The sequence below is a fragment of the Rhea americana genome, unplaced genomic scaffold, assembly GCF_003343005.1.
Source record: "Rhea americana isolate MKP2758 unplaced genomic scaffold, rheAme1 scaffold_75, whole genome shotgun sequence".
In the NCBI taxonomy this organism is placed as follows: Eukaryota; Metazoa; Chordata; class Aves; order Rheiformes; family Rheidae; genus Rhea; species Rhea americana.
The window spans coordinates 893,574-911,326 of record NW_028186923.1 but is presented as its reverse complement, the minus strand read 5'-3'; the positions used below and the strand labels follow the sequence as shown (position 1 = coordinate 911,326).

Genomic DNA, 17,753 nt, shown 5'->3' with positions numbered 1-17,753 from the left:
TGAGCCCTGCGAGGTAAGCACAGTAACACGTGCTGTGTGTGGCACATGTGTGTGAAGGGGGGGGGGAATGCACCCAAAGCCCCCTTCCGAGACTTCTGCTCAAGTTTCACTATGTGCARATTTCGGCTGCTAAGGGGACAGGCGCAGAGAGCTGACATGTACCGTGGTGGCTGTGCTCCTGTGTCCATGCCCACCAGTGTGGAGGGGCATGCGTCCCGCTGGGATGGTCTCTGGGTCGGACTGGAAAGTGATAGTAATGTAACTGTCCTACTGCTAAAAAAAAAAAGCCTTCTGCTTCAAGCACAGTAGGGATGGATAAAGTAATTTTCACTGCTTTTAAGGAGAAAACAAAAAAGTGGATTAAATACAATGCTGAGGATAAAATAGTGAGTGTGTAAAACTAGTCTCTGCACGGGTTTGCAGTAATTTTGGTTGCGCTTAAASATATGAAGCCAAAAAAGTGGATTCATCATTGTTTTGTAATGGAATCAGAGCAAGATTTGTTCAAGAAGGTGGACTAAATCTTAATCAAGCGGATGGTAATCTCTGTTAATGTATTTTGAAGTCCAAGAAACATGTCGCAGGAAYGTGTGCCAGGCTATCAGAGGATGATGATGGAGAAGGCAGTCTAGTGGAAGTACAGATTTCATGCCTTGGTGGTGAGCCCTTAGTCCTGCCTTGATCAGTGGCTGCAAAAAATGCCCCCAGAGCATTTGGTATATAAGTTCTCATTTCACAAATAGTCTCTGAGGAATAAAATAACTAGTACTACTTTAAAGCAAATACATAGATCTTTTTTTATTCCAACACCTAATGCTGAACAACTTCCACTACTGAGGATAGTTTTTATTGGCTTACTGAAAATAAATCAATTCTCTCCAGAACAGCAAACCTAGCATTTACTGCGTTTCTCTAGATGTACTCCCGCCTTCGTTTCTGTTAAGTATTAATCCTCTCGGCAGTGACTTCAGTAGCATTGCCTATGGAATAAAATTATGTTCAGTGCATATAAGGATGGCAGAAACTCTATTACCTGTGAGTAGTCATACAGATTTCTACAGCATTGCTGTCATGTTAAGCTCAGAATATGAATCACTTCAGAATTTGAATAATATATTCTCTGTTTACTTCCCAAGAAATGCTGATTTAAATACAAAGTTTTGTGAGAAAGGTGAAAAAGGGGGTAGAACAAACAAACCAACCTTTGCTGGTAAGCTCTGGTGATRATTTGGAGCTATGTGATACATGGATGTGTTATTGGTGCAGATGGAGTTGTAAAACTGGTTTTAGTGACTTCCCTCACAAAATACTGGAATGATAACTACAGTAACAAAACTGCTCTAGTGTTCTGTATTTGTTTTTGAAATAATAGATGTCGTAATTTTAACATGCTCTTGCAAATACTTCGGTGCATGATTTGCTGCCTCTTAAACTATTTTAACTCACATGGCAGAATTCTGCGACTGTCCTGGTGGTTATAGGGTTTCAGGCATTAGGAAGATGCAAGCTGGAGGTAGGTAGAATCTTTTTGCTGGGCACTTCTGTGATGTACTGCATAATTAAAATCAAGCCCTGTCGTCTTCAGGAGCTGCAAATACCARCCGTGCTTCGTATCCCCAACAGTCACGAGGCGTTACCGGGGACATAACGAGACGCGGTTTGTTTGCACGCTSCTGTCGGATTTGTAGTTGCCCCACGTCAGCGTGCACGGGTGCCCTCTGGTAGCGCCTGCAGGAGGAGGTGCTCCTTGCCTGGGATCATTCGTGGGTGGTGACAGTGTGGGACAGCCTTTAGGACTGACCTTAGAAGCTGTGTAGCAAATACTCCTAGCAAAGTTTCAGAAAGGTTACCCGTTTTCTGTGGGATGAAGGAAGGTGATTAGCGCCCTCATGTCCAAATCACTACCAAAAAAGAAAATAGTAACCTTCTAGTAATTGGAGAACAGAACTTTGACCTTAAATAACTATATTCTTGGTTAATTCTTGGTATTTATTTCTATATCCTGCAAGGTACCATTGAGAAGAAGAAATAGTCTGCAATAGAATTGTCTAAATATTCTAGCTTTTTATTTCAGAGAAGAATCAATTTAGACTTTTTTGAAGTTTGATATTGTAAAATGGCCTGATCTGCTCAATCATACTCCAGTGAAATGTAGAAAGGTACTGAAAAGTAATTCCTGAGATGAAGAATGTGTTATCTTGATAGTGCTGAATAGTGTTTCAATTTTTTTCCTTTCCTAAGGAAATGACTAAGGAAATATGTATTTTTACTTCATCATGGTGACTTTTGAATTTTTTGTCTGATTTAAAACCAATTTGATGGAAGGATAGAGGCTTCAAGTATCATGAAGCTCATATTACTTTTTATTCAGTTACAGAGATAGATGGTGTGTGATGTACAAGTAGAGCCTTCTCCCTTGTGAAGATTATGATTTTAAAATTAGACCAAGGAGGAACTAAAAGGACCACTGTTGCCTGGAGAAGAATGTTCTCAAAGACAGTGACATGTGAAGGAAAAGGTATTCTGTTGTAACACCTGGAGATTTTGATTATGGGACTTTCACCCTTGCGAGTGGTGTTGCAATACCCTATTTTCCAAAGGTAAAGTAAGAAAAGACTGATGTGAACCCTTCTGTAAGTCTGGAAACTGCAGGCTCTTCTCCACAGTCCTTGTCCTGCTGGAAGCAGGAAATGCAGCTCTTCCGTAGTCTTTGCTCCAAGAGACCTTCTTAGAGCTCCATTTTTCATCATGTTCCAGGGGATTCTGGCCTTTATATATCAGAGAGACAAAATTATTCTGTTTTCCTGGTTTCGTACCTTGCTGCTCCTTTTCTGCTAATTACTGCAGGAATTTGATGGGCTTTCGATTCACTTCCTCCTAGTGTTTCCTAGTTGGTCAAGATAGCTCAGCTAGAGGACTCGTGCCTTGATCTGTGGACTACCAAAGGGTTATTTTTGTGCACTACCGTCTTTGTATATTTTAATAAATTTCTTGAAGGCATCAGTGGTTTTAGGAATAGCCCTCCCCCCCGATTCAGAAATTAAAAGCTAGAAAATTAGCTCACAAGTTTTTCCAGATGAAACAATTTTTCCAGATAGTACAGGTTCGAAAGCAGAAAAGTGGGTTTGCCGAAGGGAAGCAGTCAGCAGGTTGTTCTCACAAATAAGGCAGCTGCAAGAAGGACCTGTGAAGGCAAGAGGGGAGTACGTGCATAACCTTGGGGTTAGAGACAGGGGTAGTGGGGAGGGATGGCAAGGCAGCGGGAAAGAGATGCCGCTAGGTTAAGAGCTCYCAAATCGGGGTTACGGATAACGGAAGTTATGGAGCAAGGCCTGCTGCAAAGTGTGACGGCAGATTTCTGGCAAGACTAGTATGCTGCAGCTGCTAAGAGTGCGTGCAGATGGTGGGGTGTGGAGGGCTTGCGTTTGCTTTGGATTTCCAGGGTGTTAGCAAAAATCCAGTTGTTCGTCTGCTCGTACTGTAACAGTGCGGTTACGTATGCCAGAAAACTTACCGAGCAGCTCAAACCTTGTGATGAGCAACCGTCATACTAAAAAATTTCCAAACAGCTTTTCTGCAGTATGAACAATGTTTTCTAACGTTCTCACAGGGGAAGATTATGAAGCTTCATGAATCAATTAACACTTTATAAATTACTTTGAGATCAGTGGATAAATAGTCTTGTGTAAAAGCACTGTATATTACCTGAAAAAGCTGAAAAGATGCCACCACACGTTTCCTGTGTGTCATGCTGTTTCCTGTCTGGTTTGATTTATTTCTACCTAATATCTTTTTTCAAGTTAGAAGGCTGAGTTTGAACAGCTTCTTCCAAAATGTTAATATCCCSACTTTGGGAGGGAGGGAAGATCGCTTTCCATACATTTTATCTTGTCCTCTGAGCTGACAAGGCCACCTGAGCTGCAGCTGGGGGCGATTTTCTTTATTTTGCCCTGAGTGTCACTGCCTCATACCCTTACCTAACCCAGACACATAGAGCAGAGCAATGCTGGCGTTAAGCACAACATCCTCTGTGCATGTTTAAACCAGGAGGGGAACGAGAGTAACCACACAGAAAACGTAATTCTGAGGAACTCGCTGGGGTGGTTCTGTTTGATGTAACCTCTCCTGCACGTCTGACGAAAACCAAACCTGAAGTCAGGCATGCTACGCTYTAAATATTCATGTTACTTATTGGTGCTAAAGGCTACTGCTGGTTTATCTTGGGTTTGTGGTAAGGCATGACAATGTTGTAGTATTCAACCAGAACAGCGCTGGCAGGATGCTGCATTTTAACAGACTTTGGTTTCCAGTGATGATATTACTGCTTATATCTTTTTCTTTTAGAGAAGAGCAAAGCGCTGCTAGAACAGACCATTTTATCAACAGAGGTTTGGCGCTGCGGGCAAGAAAGCAGGCTGTGATAGAAAGGAGTGTCCCATTAAAGTCAGCAGCACTGAAGTCATGGGGAGTTTTTGCATGATTAAAGCAGGGTTTASCTTCTTGCGTGCAAGATTTTCAAGAGCAGCCGGTGGCTTTTCTTGGGTGCTGTTTGATCTCCTGAGACGCTAAGGCAGTGAAAGGCGTGCCGGCTGGATGCCATCGCGCTGCTCCGGTGCCCGGCCTGCCCTTTGGGYGCATCGCGCCCCCCGGCAGGGGCAGGAGGAGGCGGCTGTGGGGCTCCGGGACCCCCGCAGGTAACGCCCGCCCGAAAGCGAAGCGCGGGGCACCGCGTCACGCTGCGTTCCCTGAACTGGTGTTAGGTGGCTGCTTCTGTTGCAGGCTTAATACTTTTCCCTCCCTTAGTCCTGGTGTTACAGAACTTTTTCCCRTCCTGTTGCCGAAAAGCGTTGCTCGTCTCCGAGGCAGCGGCTCGGCAGGGCTTTGCCTCGCTGCCTCTGCCTTGTCCGGAGGACCGGGTGGGCTCGCTTCAGCTCGCGACGGCCCCGTGGAGGGGGAGCGCGTTAGGGAAGGGCGTGCGCGCCGTGGCGCGGGGCTGTGCGAGCAGCCGTCGAGCGCGCGAGCTTGAATCCCTGTGCTTTTTGAGCACGTGGGCGAGTGTTGGCGCTGGCGGGGGCGAGGAGAGCGCTCGCGGACCGAGGGAGGGGGGAGAGAAGCGAAGGAGCTGTCGTTCCTCCGCGCCCTCCTGGGTCGCTTGACTGCTTTTGCAGGGAGCTCTCAAGTGCCTCTCGTCTCTGCAGCGCCCGGCGCCGCGGCCGCTCGTGCCCCGCGCTGCCTGGTGCCTTAGCGTCGCCGCCGGGGCCCGGCGAAGCGCCGCGGAGGCTGCGTCGCCTCGAGCTGGCGTTTGACTCCRCGTTTCCTCCTCCTCCTCCTCAGCKGCGCGTGAGGAGGCTGCGCTCGGTTAACTCGTCTGTTGTGCCGCGTTCCAGGATTGGACCTTGACGTGCTTTTACCCGTTTTCTCGTAAAAATATACATCACGTGATTCCAGTGCTTGTGGCCAGCAGATGTATTCGTAAATGGTGGATCCAAATTACTTGCTCTTWTTAGCWKCTTYCYYRRGRAAGMWGCTAAWTTCTTGGGGATAAGGGCAATAATTTTGCTAGTTAATGACTTTAGAAAAGAGGGCAGGGGCTGAGTCCTAATGTGTGGAAAGTACTTTTAGGTAGCTCTCCCATAAATAAATAAATACTGTGGAATTGATTATTGTATAAAGATAATGCTACCTCTAAAAGATAAAATGATTGGATTCGCATGTGCTCAACTCTGGAGTATCTGGTGCTAGGTCTGATATGGGCTGTGTGCTGATAGATAATACCAGGTTTGTTTTCCCATAATCTTTAGTTTTGTATATCCTTGGAATTGTCAGAAAACRCAGGGCTATAATTGAAGGGGAAAGATGATAGCCCTAATGGATCTTAAAGATATGACCTCTAAGTTCAAAGGGAAACAGAACTTTAGTAAATTAAATGTTCCATTTAATGTTGAACGCATGAGTGCATGGGTTATCCCGCTGTGAAATGCCGTGTATCCGCAGCCATGGAGCAGGAGGAAGAGCAGAGTCGGGTGCTTGGGGGGGGACGCCTGCAGTGGGCCTCATCTGCTTCTGCCTCTAGGTCTGTTGCAAATCCCCCTATGATCTTGATCCATCATCTCTAATGGGGCAATGAGAGCAATTCCCGTCTTTGAGGGTTTTTCAGGGATAAATACAGTCGTGTCGGGGCAGCGTTTCGTCAGGACAGCTGCACGCTAAGTAATCAGTGCGTGTGCTTTGAACCTTCCCCATGTCTGTGATGAGAAGAGGTAAAATGAAAGCACATTTTCATGCAGTATGTCAGATAATTACCTAGAAAAAAAGAAATTTTTAGGCTTTTTCTCTCTTCTTTCTCTTTTGAACTCTGTTAAAGCATTTGAGAGAGTGAATCCTGTCCTGGCATAGTTAAACCTGTTGAGAGGTGAGCTGCTTCACCTCCTGCAGGCTTGAATATACTAAATATCCTAGTGGTTTAATCTTTAATGACGTAASACATTTGTAGCCTAAGTTTGTAGAGTCAGACTTGATATACTCCTGGAAGTTTGTCCAAACAAAGTTTCCTGACTTGTAGTGTCCCTTTAATCACTAGTGGCATTTCACCTCCCTCGGGGACTTGCAGTTAGCACAGAGTAAATGATGTTCAGAGAGATTTCTCCAGGCAACAGTCCTGAGAACGGACACCCACTGAAGCTGGCCCTAAAAGCATAGAATACCTAGAAATAAGTAAAATACATAGCGGCCTTCCCTTCTCAGGTATTGCCTTTGCATGCTCTAGTCCAGTGCCCACCTCTTACTCGTGTGTCACTGTCTTGTGTAGTCCTCTCCTCATCTTCTCCCAGGCCACCCAAGTGTTTGGTCTGTGTGGCCACATCCTTTCTGTGCTCAGGTCCTTGTGAAAGATCCCATTATGTCTTGCATGCTTACACATTGCCCACTATGTATGTGACATCTCCTGCACTTGCACGAGACTGGGTACAACAGTAACTTTCACCTTTGTTTTGGGCTGGAAGCTTCAGAAACCTCGATCTTTATTCTTGCAAGGGTTGGTTTCRTAGTCTGTCCCAGGCCCTTAGGAAGTCTCACCCAGCACAAATGAGAKGAGTGTCTGTTGAAGATGAGCGCTATTTGACAATTGTGAGTTTTGAGGTTGTTTTTTTTAGTAGGTGGTATGAACCTGTGCTATTGAGTGCCTTGAAAGAAAGGAGTGAGACTTTGAACTTGGTTTGATCTTCCATGGAGACTCAGCGGAGGAGGGAGCAGAGAAGCAGCTTGGTGCTGTGAGTTCCGCTATGGGCTTGATATATGTTCTGGCTTTTGAAGACATAGTCCCTGAACTGAATTAGGAAAGGGAAGGGGATATACATAAACATTTTTCTCTGCTGTCTAGGCAGGATCTGTGATTCATGGTAGCARAACCCTATCCTGCCTTTCTCTGAGCAGTTTGACCTTCAGTATGTCAGAACTGGTCTGTTGCATGAGAAACATCTGCAGCTATCGTTGGAGAATAAGCCGCAGCACACGTCACGTTAGGCATTTCGTATTTCTAAAAGCTGCAGTTCAAAGATGACAACTAGACTCGGAAGCCCCAAGGAGTAAGATCTGAGTGGTAGAAATGGTTGTACGGCAGCTGTGCAACCGCAGTGACCCTTGCTGCGTTTGCCGGGGTGACCGTTGCTGCCTCGCAGCCTGCGCCTGGCCTGTGCGACGGCTTCCCCGTGCGCCGGCACGTTTCGGCAGCGTTTCGGCCTCGGCTGCTGCCGCCCCATGGCGCGGCTCAGCTTTGTGCTGCGGCAGCTACAGGTGCAATTCTTCCTCCTGCTCTTCTTCCTCAGAGGCAGCCCCACTGCACGCTGCTGCTTTCTCCRGAGCAAGGCATGGCTCTACCTGAAGGCTCTTACTGGAGGACGTAATTGGTGTTTTCCTTCAACATTGCTCAAAAAATCTTCCRGGCAGCCTAATGGGGTAAAAACTGATCATTTCAGCTCCAAGTGGGAGCAGGTGATGGGCTGAGAAACGACTTCACAGATGAGCCAAATGAATTTAATTACTCTAAAGGTCTTCCCAAGGTGATTCTGGGGCAAGTATTTTAAACAAGACAACTCACAAAAATGCTTTGTCAGCCCTTACATGAAAAGATCTGTGCAGGGCATCTTTCCACTACTCCTGCGGTGGCTTGGGAGAGCAGCGTCCCTGCTCCGAGAACCAGGCTAATGAGTCCAGCAGCCTCGGTGCTGCTGACAGCAGTTCGTGCCCTGCGCAGGGCACACGCGTGATGAAACCTCCTTTTTTTTTTTTTTTTTTAATATTGTTTTAATTAGGGATTTTGAAATATGCCCCTCTCTAGATTCTTCAGCAACGAAAAGGCCTGTTTTCCTGCGTGAGCAGCAGATTCAACGTCGTGATTGGTGGCTGGCTGCAGGCCAGGAGTACTGGCAAGAAGCACTGACGGGAAGATGACGAGATTTACACCCTCTGATTTCTGTAGTAACAGGGGTAAAGCAGTATGTGRGCTTGTCAGCGGATGCTGAAAACTAAGAGTAGGATCTCCTTCCCCCCCCAGGTGTGTTGTCACTGAACTGCTGTGGATGACAGGGAGCCACRCTCCCGCAGCTACAGTACGATGTAAACATGCTAATAAACGTTAACGGTTTCATTGCTCCAAGGGTCTACTGTTCTTTGCAGATTTCTCAAAGAACGAGAAAATACTCTAAAGCTGGGAGTTGTGGCTCTGTCTTAGTGAAATCTTGTAGCAAAAGCTCCAAAGAGTGAGCGCGGAGCTGGAACAGACACCAGTGATCAGAGCGCTCTGGGTGTGCGGATCCGGCGAGACGCGGTTTGCCTTCGGCTTCTAACCGTGATCCTGAAGAATGAGAAATTTGGTGCTCTCGAGCTCTGCTGACAGATCTGTAGGAAGAAGAGAAATGTAATCTTGAGGTTTGTATTTGAATGATTCAGTTGAAATTGAAATTCAGGTTGTGCTGTGTATATCTCACGCGCGTGGGACGTTCAGGCACAGCAGCTTTGTGCCAGCACTTTGAATCAGAAAGGTCTGCAAAGACTAAGTGGAACTGACCATAAAGACATTGAATTTGTGATGAAAATCCTCCTGCAGCATAAATACGTGGATGGAAAATATAGGTTCTGTTTCCATGCGTTATGCTGAGAGGAATGCAGCAGGCAAGCAATCCATGTAAAAGGTGACAAGTAAATTAGATTTTAAAATTCCTGCAGTTTGGATAATCTGAGCTGACATCAGTAACACAGGTTAGGGAAAAGTCTTTTTCAGAACAAGAAGTTCATTTATTTCYTGTGATAGGTAAGAGGCATCAAAGAGCAGATTCTGGCTCCATCTTTCCTGAGTTAGCCATTCTTGATGGAATTAGACTGCTGCCAAGAATTGGTGCTATAATATTTATAACGGASTGTGCTCCAGGAGAAAATTAGAGTGTTGGAGGAGACTTCTGATGTGCCTCTGTATTGGGAAAGGTGAAACTTTCCTTCCTTCCCCCGTAGGATATTCTGAATGTTTGTACATGAGTTAGGATTGCTCTCTCATCTGAGGTGAGTTCAGCAGCTTCTGTGTAGATGCCCCCAGATGAGGGGCAGGATTGCTGGAGGACAAGGTGGTTTCTGACCGTTCTCTCGGTGCATTTCAAAGGGAAACTTGGTGGCTGTTCTGATGTTTTATCAGGAATGTGATCTAACAGCACRCTTCAGCAGGATTGAAAACTCAAAGTGAGGATGCTAGTGGAACTGAGGTGCTGCCAAAGCTAGATAGGATCACGGTGCTCCAAGCTGCAGCTTAGATAGTTTAATTGGTTGAGCCTAAACTCTCCCTTAGGGTTGTTTTTAACAGAAGCCTTAGACCCAGATCCTGAAGGCTATTTAAAGTCTTAGTGCCCACTGCGGTTCCTTTCAGGTGCAGTACCTTAGATCATATGTGGCCGTGAAGGATGGTGGAATAAAGGCTCCTAAACTCTCAGGCCATTTTCAGAAAATTAGACTTGTATTCAAGAGTGCTCTTAGAAGCGTCGCTATTGCTTTTACAGTTATTTGTAAAATCTGTGGCTTGTTGTTTGGACTGTTGTATGTGGGCACAGTACAGAGATTCCCTCCAGGAGCGGGACTGAGCTATGCTGTTAGCTGAGGTTGGCTAAATGGGCTTCCAAAGAGGGCTGCAAATAGAGAAGCTCAGGAGCTGCCCCTTCAGGTTTCCCAGTGGCACACTGGGGACTGTCTGATGTTTAATGGGCTTCACAGCAAGAATGTCAAGATGCATTTTCCAGCGTGATAATTGAATGCTAAATACAAGTTGAAGAAATAACAGTTTCACCCTCAAATGTGTGGGCTAAAAAGCTATCACAGTTTGATTCCTCTGAAATGAGGCCAAATGCTTTGTTTGGCTTGGAGTTTGGGATGAATCTGKCTGAAAAAAGCCAAGTTTCTTTCATTCCCCTGGTGCCAAATAGGATGAGTCACTCTGCTATCGAAAGGCAATGAGACACTCATGAAGAGGACTTCAGAAAAGCATATTAAGTAGGTAGTTTTGACATTTATTCAATATTAAGTAAAACTATCTGTTTAAACTCATMCTTTATTCTCCTTTAAAGAAAGTGTTGATTGTGGTCAGGTGGTTCTTAGCTTTGCTCGCAAAAAGTGCGCTTTCAGGCCCTCCTCGACAGAGCTCCCAGACTTGAATTGCAGGGGGAACCAACCCCCTTCCTAGGCGTTTCTTCTCCTTTCTCACGAAAAGCTGGGAACTTGGCATGACCCTCCACCTYCTTTCCCTCTTTGGCTGTCTCTGAACTATACTTCAGGGTTTCTGCAGCGCCCCAAAAAAGACTCCCACYAGGTCGCGTAGAAAGGAAATAAATAGTATTTGCAAAACAGCTTGGGAGGCCCTGGTTCAGATCCCTGGTTTGCTTGGGCTTCCTCTGTGGTCTTGAGCACATAMGGTGCTGTAGTATTTTTGGGAGTGCCTGAAATCCCGAGGAAGGCTCCTGGCTTACAAGCCTCCACATACTGGGAGCCAACAGGGTGCCTGTTTCTGTGCCTCTGCCACCACTTGGGATTTTAACCTGGATCTTAGACTTGACTCCTTGTCTGTAAAATTGAAATATTTTCTCTTGTTTGCATAAGAATGAACATGTCGAAGATGGTGAAGCACTGAGATGCAGCGTGTGCGCATATATATGCTTATATGTACRTATGTCTGAGCTGTATGTACCCGTAACCAGCTATGCCGCGGTTACGCGGGAGCTCTCCAGACCGGCCTGTCGCTGTGCTTTGTAAGCACTGACTTGAATTTCAATATGCACCTTTAATGCCAGCTCCACGTTGGTCCTTATTTTCTGGAGACAGAGCCGCAGGGCAGAGTCACGCTCTTAAAGCCTGGCTRCCTCACTCAGCCTTGATCTCAAAGGCATTTTTTGCTCTCCCTGTGGTCCAGCCGCTGGAAGCGGGGCGCTGAAACGCTCTGTGTCGTGGAACAGGACCAGGGTCCTTCTGCAGGCGCTGGCATCGTCGCTGGCGGGCGCTGAAGGAGGTGCTCCGTCTCCCTCGCTAAGGCCCCGTTGCAGGCATCAGGGCTGCTGTCTTCTGCAAAAAGCAAGGTCTTCACCCTCTCCCTGGTCATAGGTACAAGTGTTGTGTTCCAGTCAAGTAGAGCACTTTCTGGTCACCTTCGGGGGTGGTTTTGTGTCTGTTTTGTAGGTATTGCACCACTTTGGTAGCTTTAATGAAGGGCAGCGTGTTCTCCATCTTGTGTCGTGTTAGAGAAGGCAATGCTGAGGGTGCCCTACGAGTGAAGGGAAAGGGCCAGTTCCTGGCTCTCAGGAGTTTGATTCTAGGTGTAGCCTAACACTCCAGTCCCGCCTCAGCACGAAAGAGCGATGCTCTTGGAGAAGCTTTCTGGTGTTTTAGAAGAGGTTTTGGCCAGGCCCTCAGTGCCAGAGCTCTGATAAATCTCACAGCTGTGTTGGGCTGTGCCCCCTGAGCAGTAAGAACCAAGAATGGGGTTTTCAAGTCTTCTGTATTAGCAAAGGCYGGAGTAGAGCAAAAAAAGCAAATTTGTTGCCAAGGGTAAGTGTTCCTCTGGTTCTCTGAAATTCTCAGTCCYTTTCTGGGTACCTTTTTCTTTAATATCTCCTGTTTCTTGCAGGAGCAGTTCAGGGAACAAGGATTGGGTGCAGTCTTGACCCTTTTGACTGTGTTGTCATTGTCCATAATTTCACGCTAACTCTCCATTAAGCTTGCTCRTACGCATCTCCGCAGACGTGAGAAGGGGAATTCGTGTTGAGGTCATAACTCACAACCAGCACGCGTTCCCAGGCACTGATGCTCTGCTCGCTCAGATGCCTTCCTGCTCATTTAGCACTTCTGTTACGTTGCAAATACCTGAAATGTGTCAAGCTTTCATGTGATTTTACTGAGTAAAGTAATTGCACTTGTTATTGTATCRTATTATCTTATATTATTTTGTGATACATGTGTTTGGACAAGGAAGGATGTCTAAGACCTAAGAATGAAGCGGTGCTGGATACTGGACAAACAGATGGGAGAGTCTCCTGCAGCCTCAGTTTTCTGCTTGAGTTTGGTAGGGGAAATATGGGTATGCACGAACAGGGAGTTAGTGAAGAAGGGAGGCGGACAGCAGGTGTGCGGGCACGTGGCGGGCCGCGCCGGCAGTGCACGCGCTGCCGCTGTGCGCCCGAGGGCACCGGTGGTGGGKTTGGATCATGCTCCGAGTGGCCAGTGCACCAGCTGGGCCTAGCAGAGGAAATGATCCTGCCTTGTTTTCAGGCAGTCTTGCCTACTTTGCTGGTGATATATATGTGTATACATATTATGATCAGTGTGGAGATGCCTGCTTTAGGTGACCCTGCAGGTTCCTGGCCGGGCGCCGGGGAGGGTGGCCCTTCTCAGCCCTGGAGGAGGCCATGGGAGATGGRCAGCATGGCTTAGATGTCAAGGAAAAATGCATACAAACTGACCAGCTCTTCTGCGTATTTTTGGTTTACCTGTACAAATTGGATGAAAGTTCAATGCCAGTATGAAAATATCATATGTGCTACTCTATCTCCGTGTCAATGGCGGAGGAAAAACGTCTCTGTGGGTGTAAGGGGAAAGGGAGCAGCTGGTGCCTGGGGCTGCAGGCCAYGCCGTTGTCTCCCCGTGGAGGTTTGGCACCCTTCCTCTAGCATACTTGCAGCACTGTCCCAGCTGGCAGTTGATAAGTATTATTTGAGATGTTAGGATCTTGGCAGGATAAAATGTTTTCAGTATTAGAGAGCACGCTTCAGGAGTGATTAAAATGCTTCTCTGTTGGGAACAGGTCATAGTAAATAGGCCTGTAATTATTTCAYAGGTAGCTTTTCTTCTGGCCTCCTCTGTTCTTGAAACCCCAGAGCATGTTTCCATCTTTGGCAGGCACTTTACTCTCCTTCGCTTGGCCCTTCGTAGTGAATGGGTCTAACTTTATTCTGTATTAACTATAACTACCCAAGTCTTAAGTATAAAAATTGCAAAGATGTATAAAATTTTAATAATAATTCTATTTATTCTGAGTATTTGATAAGTGGGGCCCTGTGCTGCTGCTCACTGCCAGTCTTTCAGGATTGTGGCTTGGAGCAAATGAGAAGCGTATAGAATAGCTAAAGAATAGCAACTTTTTKGAAGCCAGCTCATGGAAGAGAGAGCATTAAGCAGCAGTTTCTAAAATATTTGTATTTCCAGATTCACTCACCCATGCTTTTGCTCTTTCTGGTTTTCTGAACTGAGCAGAAGGAAATCGTACTTTTTCATTACTTTAGTTTCCTGCCCTTCAGCTATTAGTGTGAATTGAAAGTGAAAAAGGTCTTGTCTTGGTGTTAAGTAACCTTGCAGACTTTAATTTGAAACAAACAAAGCATTTAAAGCRGTTCTTCTCCGGGGGATTGTACTGAGTGCTACTAAACTGCTGAATATTTAATAGCTAAACGTGTTCCAGACCCTGAGGTCTGTCCCCCAAATGATAAGCCTTTGTATTAAGTGAACTTTAATTGCTTAATAATTGGGTCTTCTGTAAGGAAAGATGGGGATCCTGATAGGCTGCCAACCAGCTTGCAGGGTAAATCGGAGCTGGGTGCTGCTTTCAAGTAGGCTCTTTWACGTGGGTGCGGGTGTAACGCAGCAGGGTACATCTGCAACCCTTCGGCTGCAGAGCCACGTGTGGCCGTGAGCGCGTAATGTTTAATGCTAGGGGCTGTCTCCAAAAGTGACTTTCTCTGTGTTCATTCACTGGCCCCTTCCCTTGAGCCGGCTGCCTGTGATCCAGACATCTGTGTGGCTTCAAAACCTGTCTTTAAAATTGATTAGCGTAAGCTAGGAGACTGCAAAGACCCAGCGATAGCTTTAAGATCTCATATATTGTCATCCTGCAGAGAGATAAAGGAGTTCTGAACATCATAACCATGGGAAAAGCTGGTTACTGCCTTTTTGCTGGGACAAAGCAAAAGCTTTTGGCAAGACCCTGAAATGCCAAACCATAAATTTTATTATACACTTTTTCTGGTCTCTAAAGAGAAAAAAGGTTTTATGGCTTCCTCTGTGCTCTGATGAGGTCAGTGGATGAAGGTAGCTGAATTTTCAGATTGAGTTATTAACAAGAAAAATCTCAATAACTCTTTGTATTCCCTTGAAACGTTTCTAAAGCCGCAGTTTGGTAGCGCTGGATGCGGCTTTGCCAAGTTTGCCGTACCGAGACGGGGAAGAGCGGGTGCCAGGTGAAGTTAGCAGCGGCGTGCGAGGTTGCCTGTCGGATAAATAACGTTCTGCCGCACGTCCGTGCTAGGAGTGGGTCTGTCTGTGCGAGAGCTAGCACTCACTATTTATTTCCCTAGCGAAGTAGCTGTTGGGGTTATTGCATGGATTTCTGAGGAAAAAAATGGTTCTTTATCGCAATTATTTTAGTCCTAGTTCTTACAGTGTGTTGTAAGACTCTGCTGTCTTCCCTCCCAGAAGAATCTCTATCGTTGTASGGAGCTGCAGGTCTTGGCAGCTCTATCTCACTGCTCACCCTGCTTTTACCTTCAATTTCTGTTATTARGAAGCTGAAAGAGTCGAATGCTTTCCTTTCGCAGGCCGCAGCCGCGGCGGTGCGGGTGCAGAGCTGTTTCGCGTGCGTCCGTGCCGCTGGCTGGGCTCGCGAGGAGCGCGGAGGTGGGACCGGGCAGGCGCCCCGGCGGCCTCTCCAGAGAAGAGCAGCGGGCTGGAGCAGAGCAACTGAGGCGACAGCTCGCTGGCCAAAATTGCAAAAGAAAATCTGCGTCTGAAGCTGGAAATGAGCCTGGAGCTCCCACTCGAAGCCTYTTTCATTACGTGACTGTTCCCTGTAAGCTGCTTTTGCTGAATGTTTGGGTGGTGTTTTAATGTCTAGACACTCAGGATCTTTATTCTTTGCTCGCTCAGTTCTCTACTGACAACAGCTTTCTGAAGGCYGTTACTCACTAAGAGAATTTAGATGCTTGTTTCCTCTGTGCTCTTTAGTTGCTTTTAGTGTTTTTAAGCCTCCTACGCTTTCAGGACTTGGTACGTTATTTGAGCAAATGACCGGCCTTGTAGTAACTCAAGTCCGTGATCACCTCTGACTTGGGCTTTGAATCTTGCAGACTTGTGTCCTATTCTTGCAAGTTTTTTCTTCAGTAGCATGTGGGAGACTTGGACTTCAGGTTTTGCTATCCTGTACCCTGAGTGCCTTCAGTGGTCCACTGAAGACAAWTTTTCACCCTTTCTGCAGGCACGAGATGCACAGGAAGTTTTGAGTCGTAATCTTGTTTTGGTTTTAAGCATGTCACAGTTGAATGAAATATGAAAGGAGAGGAAAACGTTTGGGTCTGGCCCTAGCACTTCACCTTCCCTTGTCAGAAAAGACAGATACAGCCAGCCCAGTTGTGTGTCTGGAAAAGATGGCTTGCAAGGATCGTCTTCAACAGGAAGTGGCTCTGCTGCCAGCCACGCTCCCCTCTTCCCACTCTCACGCCGTACCGGTGCGGTTACTTATTTCTTCCATACGAAGGATAGTATCTCTGGGGAGCACGTGTCACTCTATGCAGTTCGGTAAAGACTCCATTAAACAGAAAGATGTGGCTGCAGTGCTTTTCCTAGTCTTACGTAAGCTTAGTTATGCTTTGCTTTGAATGTCATCCTGGTCTGAATAGCTTGTATTGCATGATAGCATATTTGTGCTTTTGTTGCCGAGTGGATTTGTAAGTAACAGGTTACAATTTATTACTTTTTATGCTGATAGCATATGTTTTCTTTGCTGTTAATAAGTGTAATTTACAGAGGGAAGAGTGGTAGTCACCYGGCCATTATTGCAATCTCAGAGCAGTTTTCAGAATATCACTTTTTTCTTTTTCTGAATTGTTAACCAAATCCAGATCAGCATGGAAACAGCGTGCGACTTCTATTTTCAGCAGCTGTGTAATTGCTTCTTTTATTTGTGCTTTCAGGGCCACTGAGGTTTCTTTCCCAGACAGAATCTGTCACAGCTTTTGCAGGAGACACAATTTTATTGAAGTGTGAAGTTGTTGGCGAGCCCATGCCCGTGGTACACTGGCAGCGAAACCAGGAGGACTTGTTCCTGAGCCCAGCRGACACACGGGTTGCTGTCCTGCCTTCTGGAGCTTTACAGATCAGCAGAATTCAGCCGGGGGACAGTGGAATCTATCGATGCCTTGCAAAAAATCCAGCAAGTTCGAGAATCGGAAATGACGCGGAAGTTAGAGTTTTGGCAGGTAAGAAGTGCAAGTTTTTACACTGCTGTTTTCTGTTTTCTGATCATATTCTTTTGTTCTGTGATACAGCAGTCACTCCTTCTGGGGCAGCTAGGCTGATTTATCCCACTTTCTTTCCAGTTACTTCTACAAGCTTCCAAGTTCTTCACATTGAAGAGCCTGGAGACCTTTAGAAGCAGCTGAATGCAAAGGTGAGGAGCTGACACCATAGGAAACTATTCACGCTGCCTAACTTCAAGTAGTGAATTCAGAAGTGTGTGAAGCTGGTCTTTATAAAGTCAATGGTGAGAGACAGGTACTTCCTATCTCAGTGTTGGAGATAGCCCCCAAATTGCTGTCCCAAAGTACTCTGTGGAAGTATTCCTGTTACTCCATTGACTAGAAAGTTAATCTGAGACTAGCTGCTGAATTTATGTACTCAAAGTTAGGTTGCTTGGATACTTCAGTGTCTGATGTGATCTGCCAGGTTTCCAGGACCACAGTTTGGGATCTAACAGTTTAACCATAACAGTCCATGGCCAAATGAACATSTTGATCTCTCTCTTAAACTTATCAGCTAAGTAAACAATTATTGCTGCAGTATGTTTCTAGAAATATTATCAAGAGCTGAGCATCGACAGTGTGRTCTGAAGAAGATCCTCCTGCAAAATCCCCTTTCTTTAGTTCTGCACGGTAATAATGTAACCACTGATTAAATGGGTCGAGGATGCTGTCAACCACTACACTTCTAGGATTTCTTTGGATATACTTTTCTAATCATAACCTGTYAGTTTTCATGATTTTTTTCATTAAGTGAGACACCTGTGCAGGATTTCCAGATTTCAGAGATGAAGTCTAGGGGCCATGGAAATTAGTATGGCCAAACTTGCTCTTGAGGAAGTGTCCGTGTACTTGCCTATGTGAAGCTTGATGAGAGTATTGATTCTCCCTTCCAGGGCTAGTAAATAGCTCTGGAGTTTATTGCAGTGGATATGGGAGAATAAACCT

The 17,753-nt window shown here is 46.0% G+C and overlaps 1 protein-coding gene across 1 annotated transcript in view; it reads left to right on the top strand.

Annotated features, from left to right (window-relative positions):
* The window catches only part of DCC (DCC netrin 1 receptor), a 547,514-nt gene that overhangs the window by 240,450 nt on the left and 289,311 nt on the right, over positions 1–17,753 (top strand). Inside the window, exon 3 of the mRNA XM_085322164.1 lies at positions 16,482–16,766. Coding sequence (XP_085178290.1) covers positions 16,482–16,766 — 285 coding nt within the window. The remainder of the gene's footprint in view (positions 1–16,481; positions 16,767–17,753) is intronic.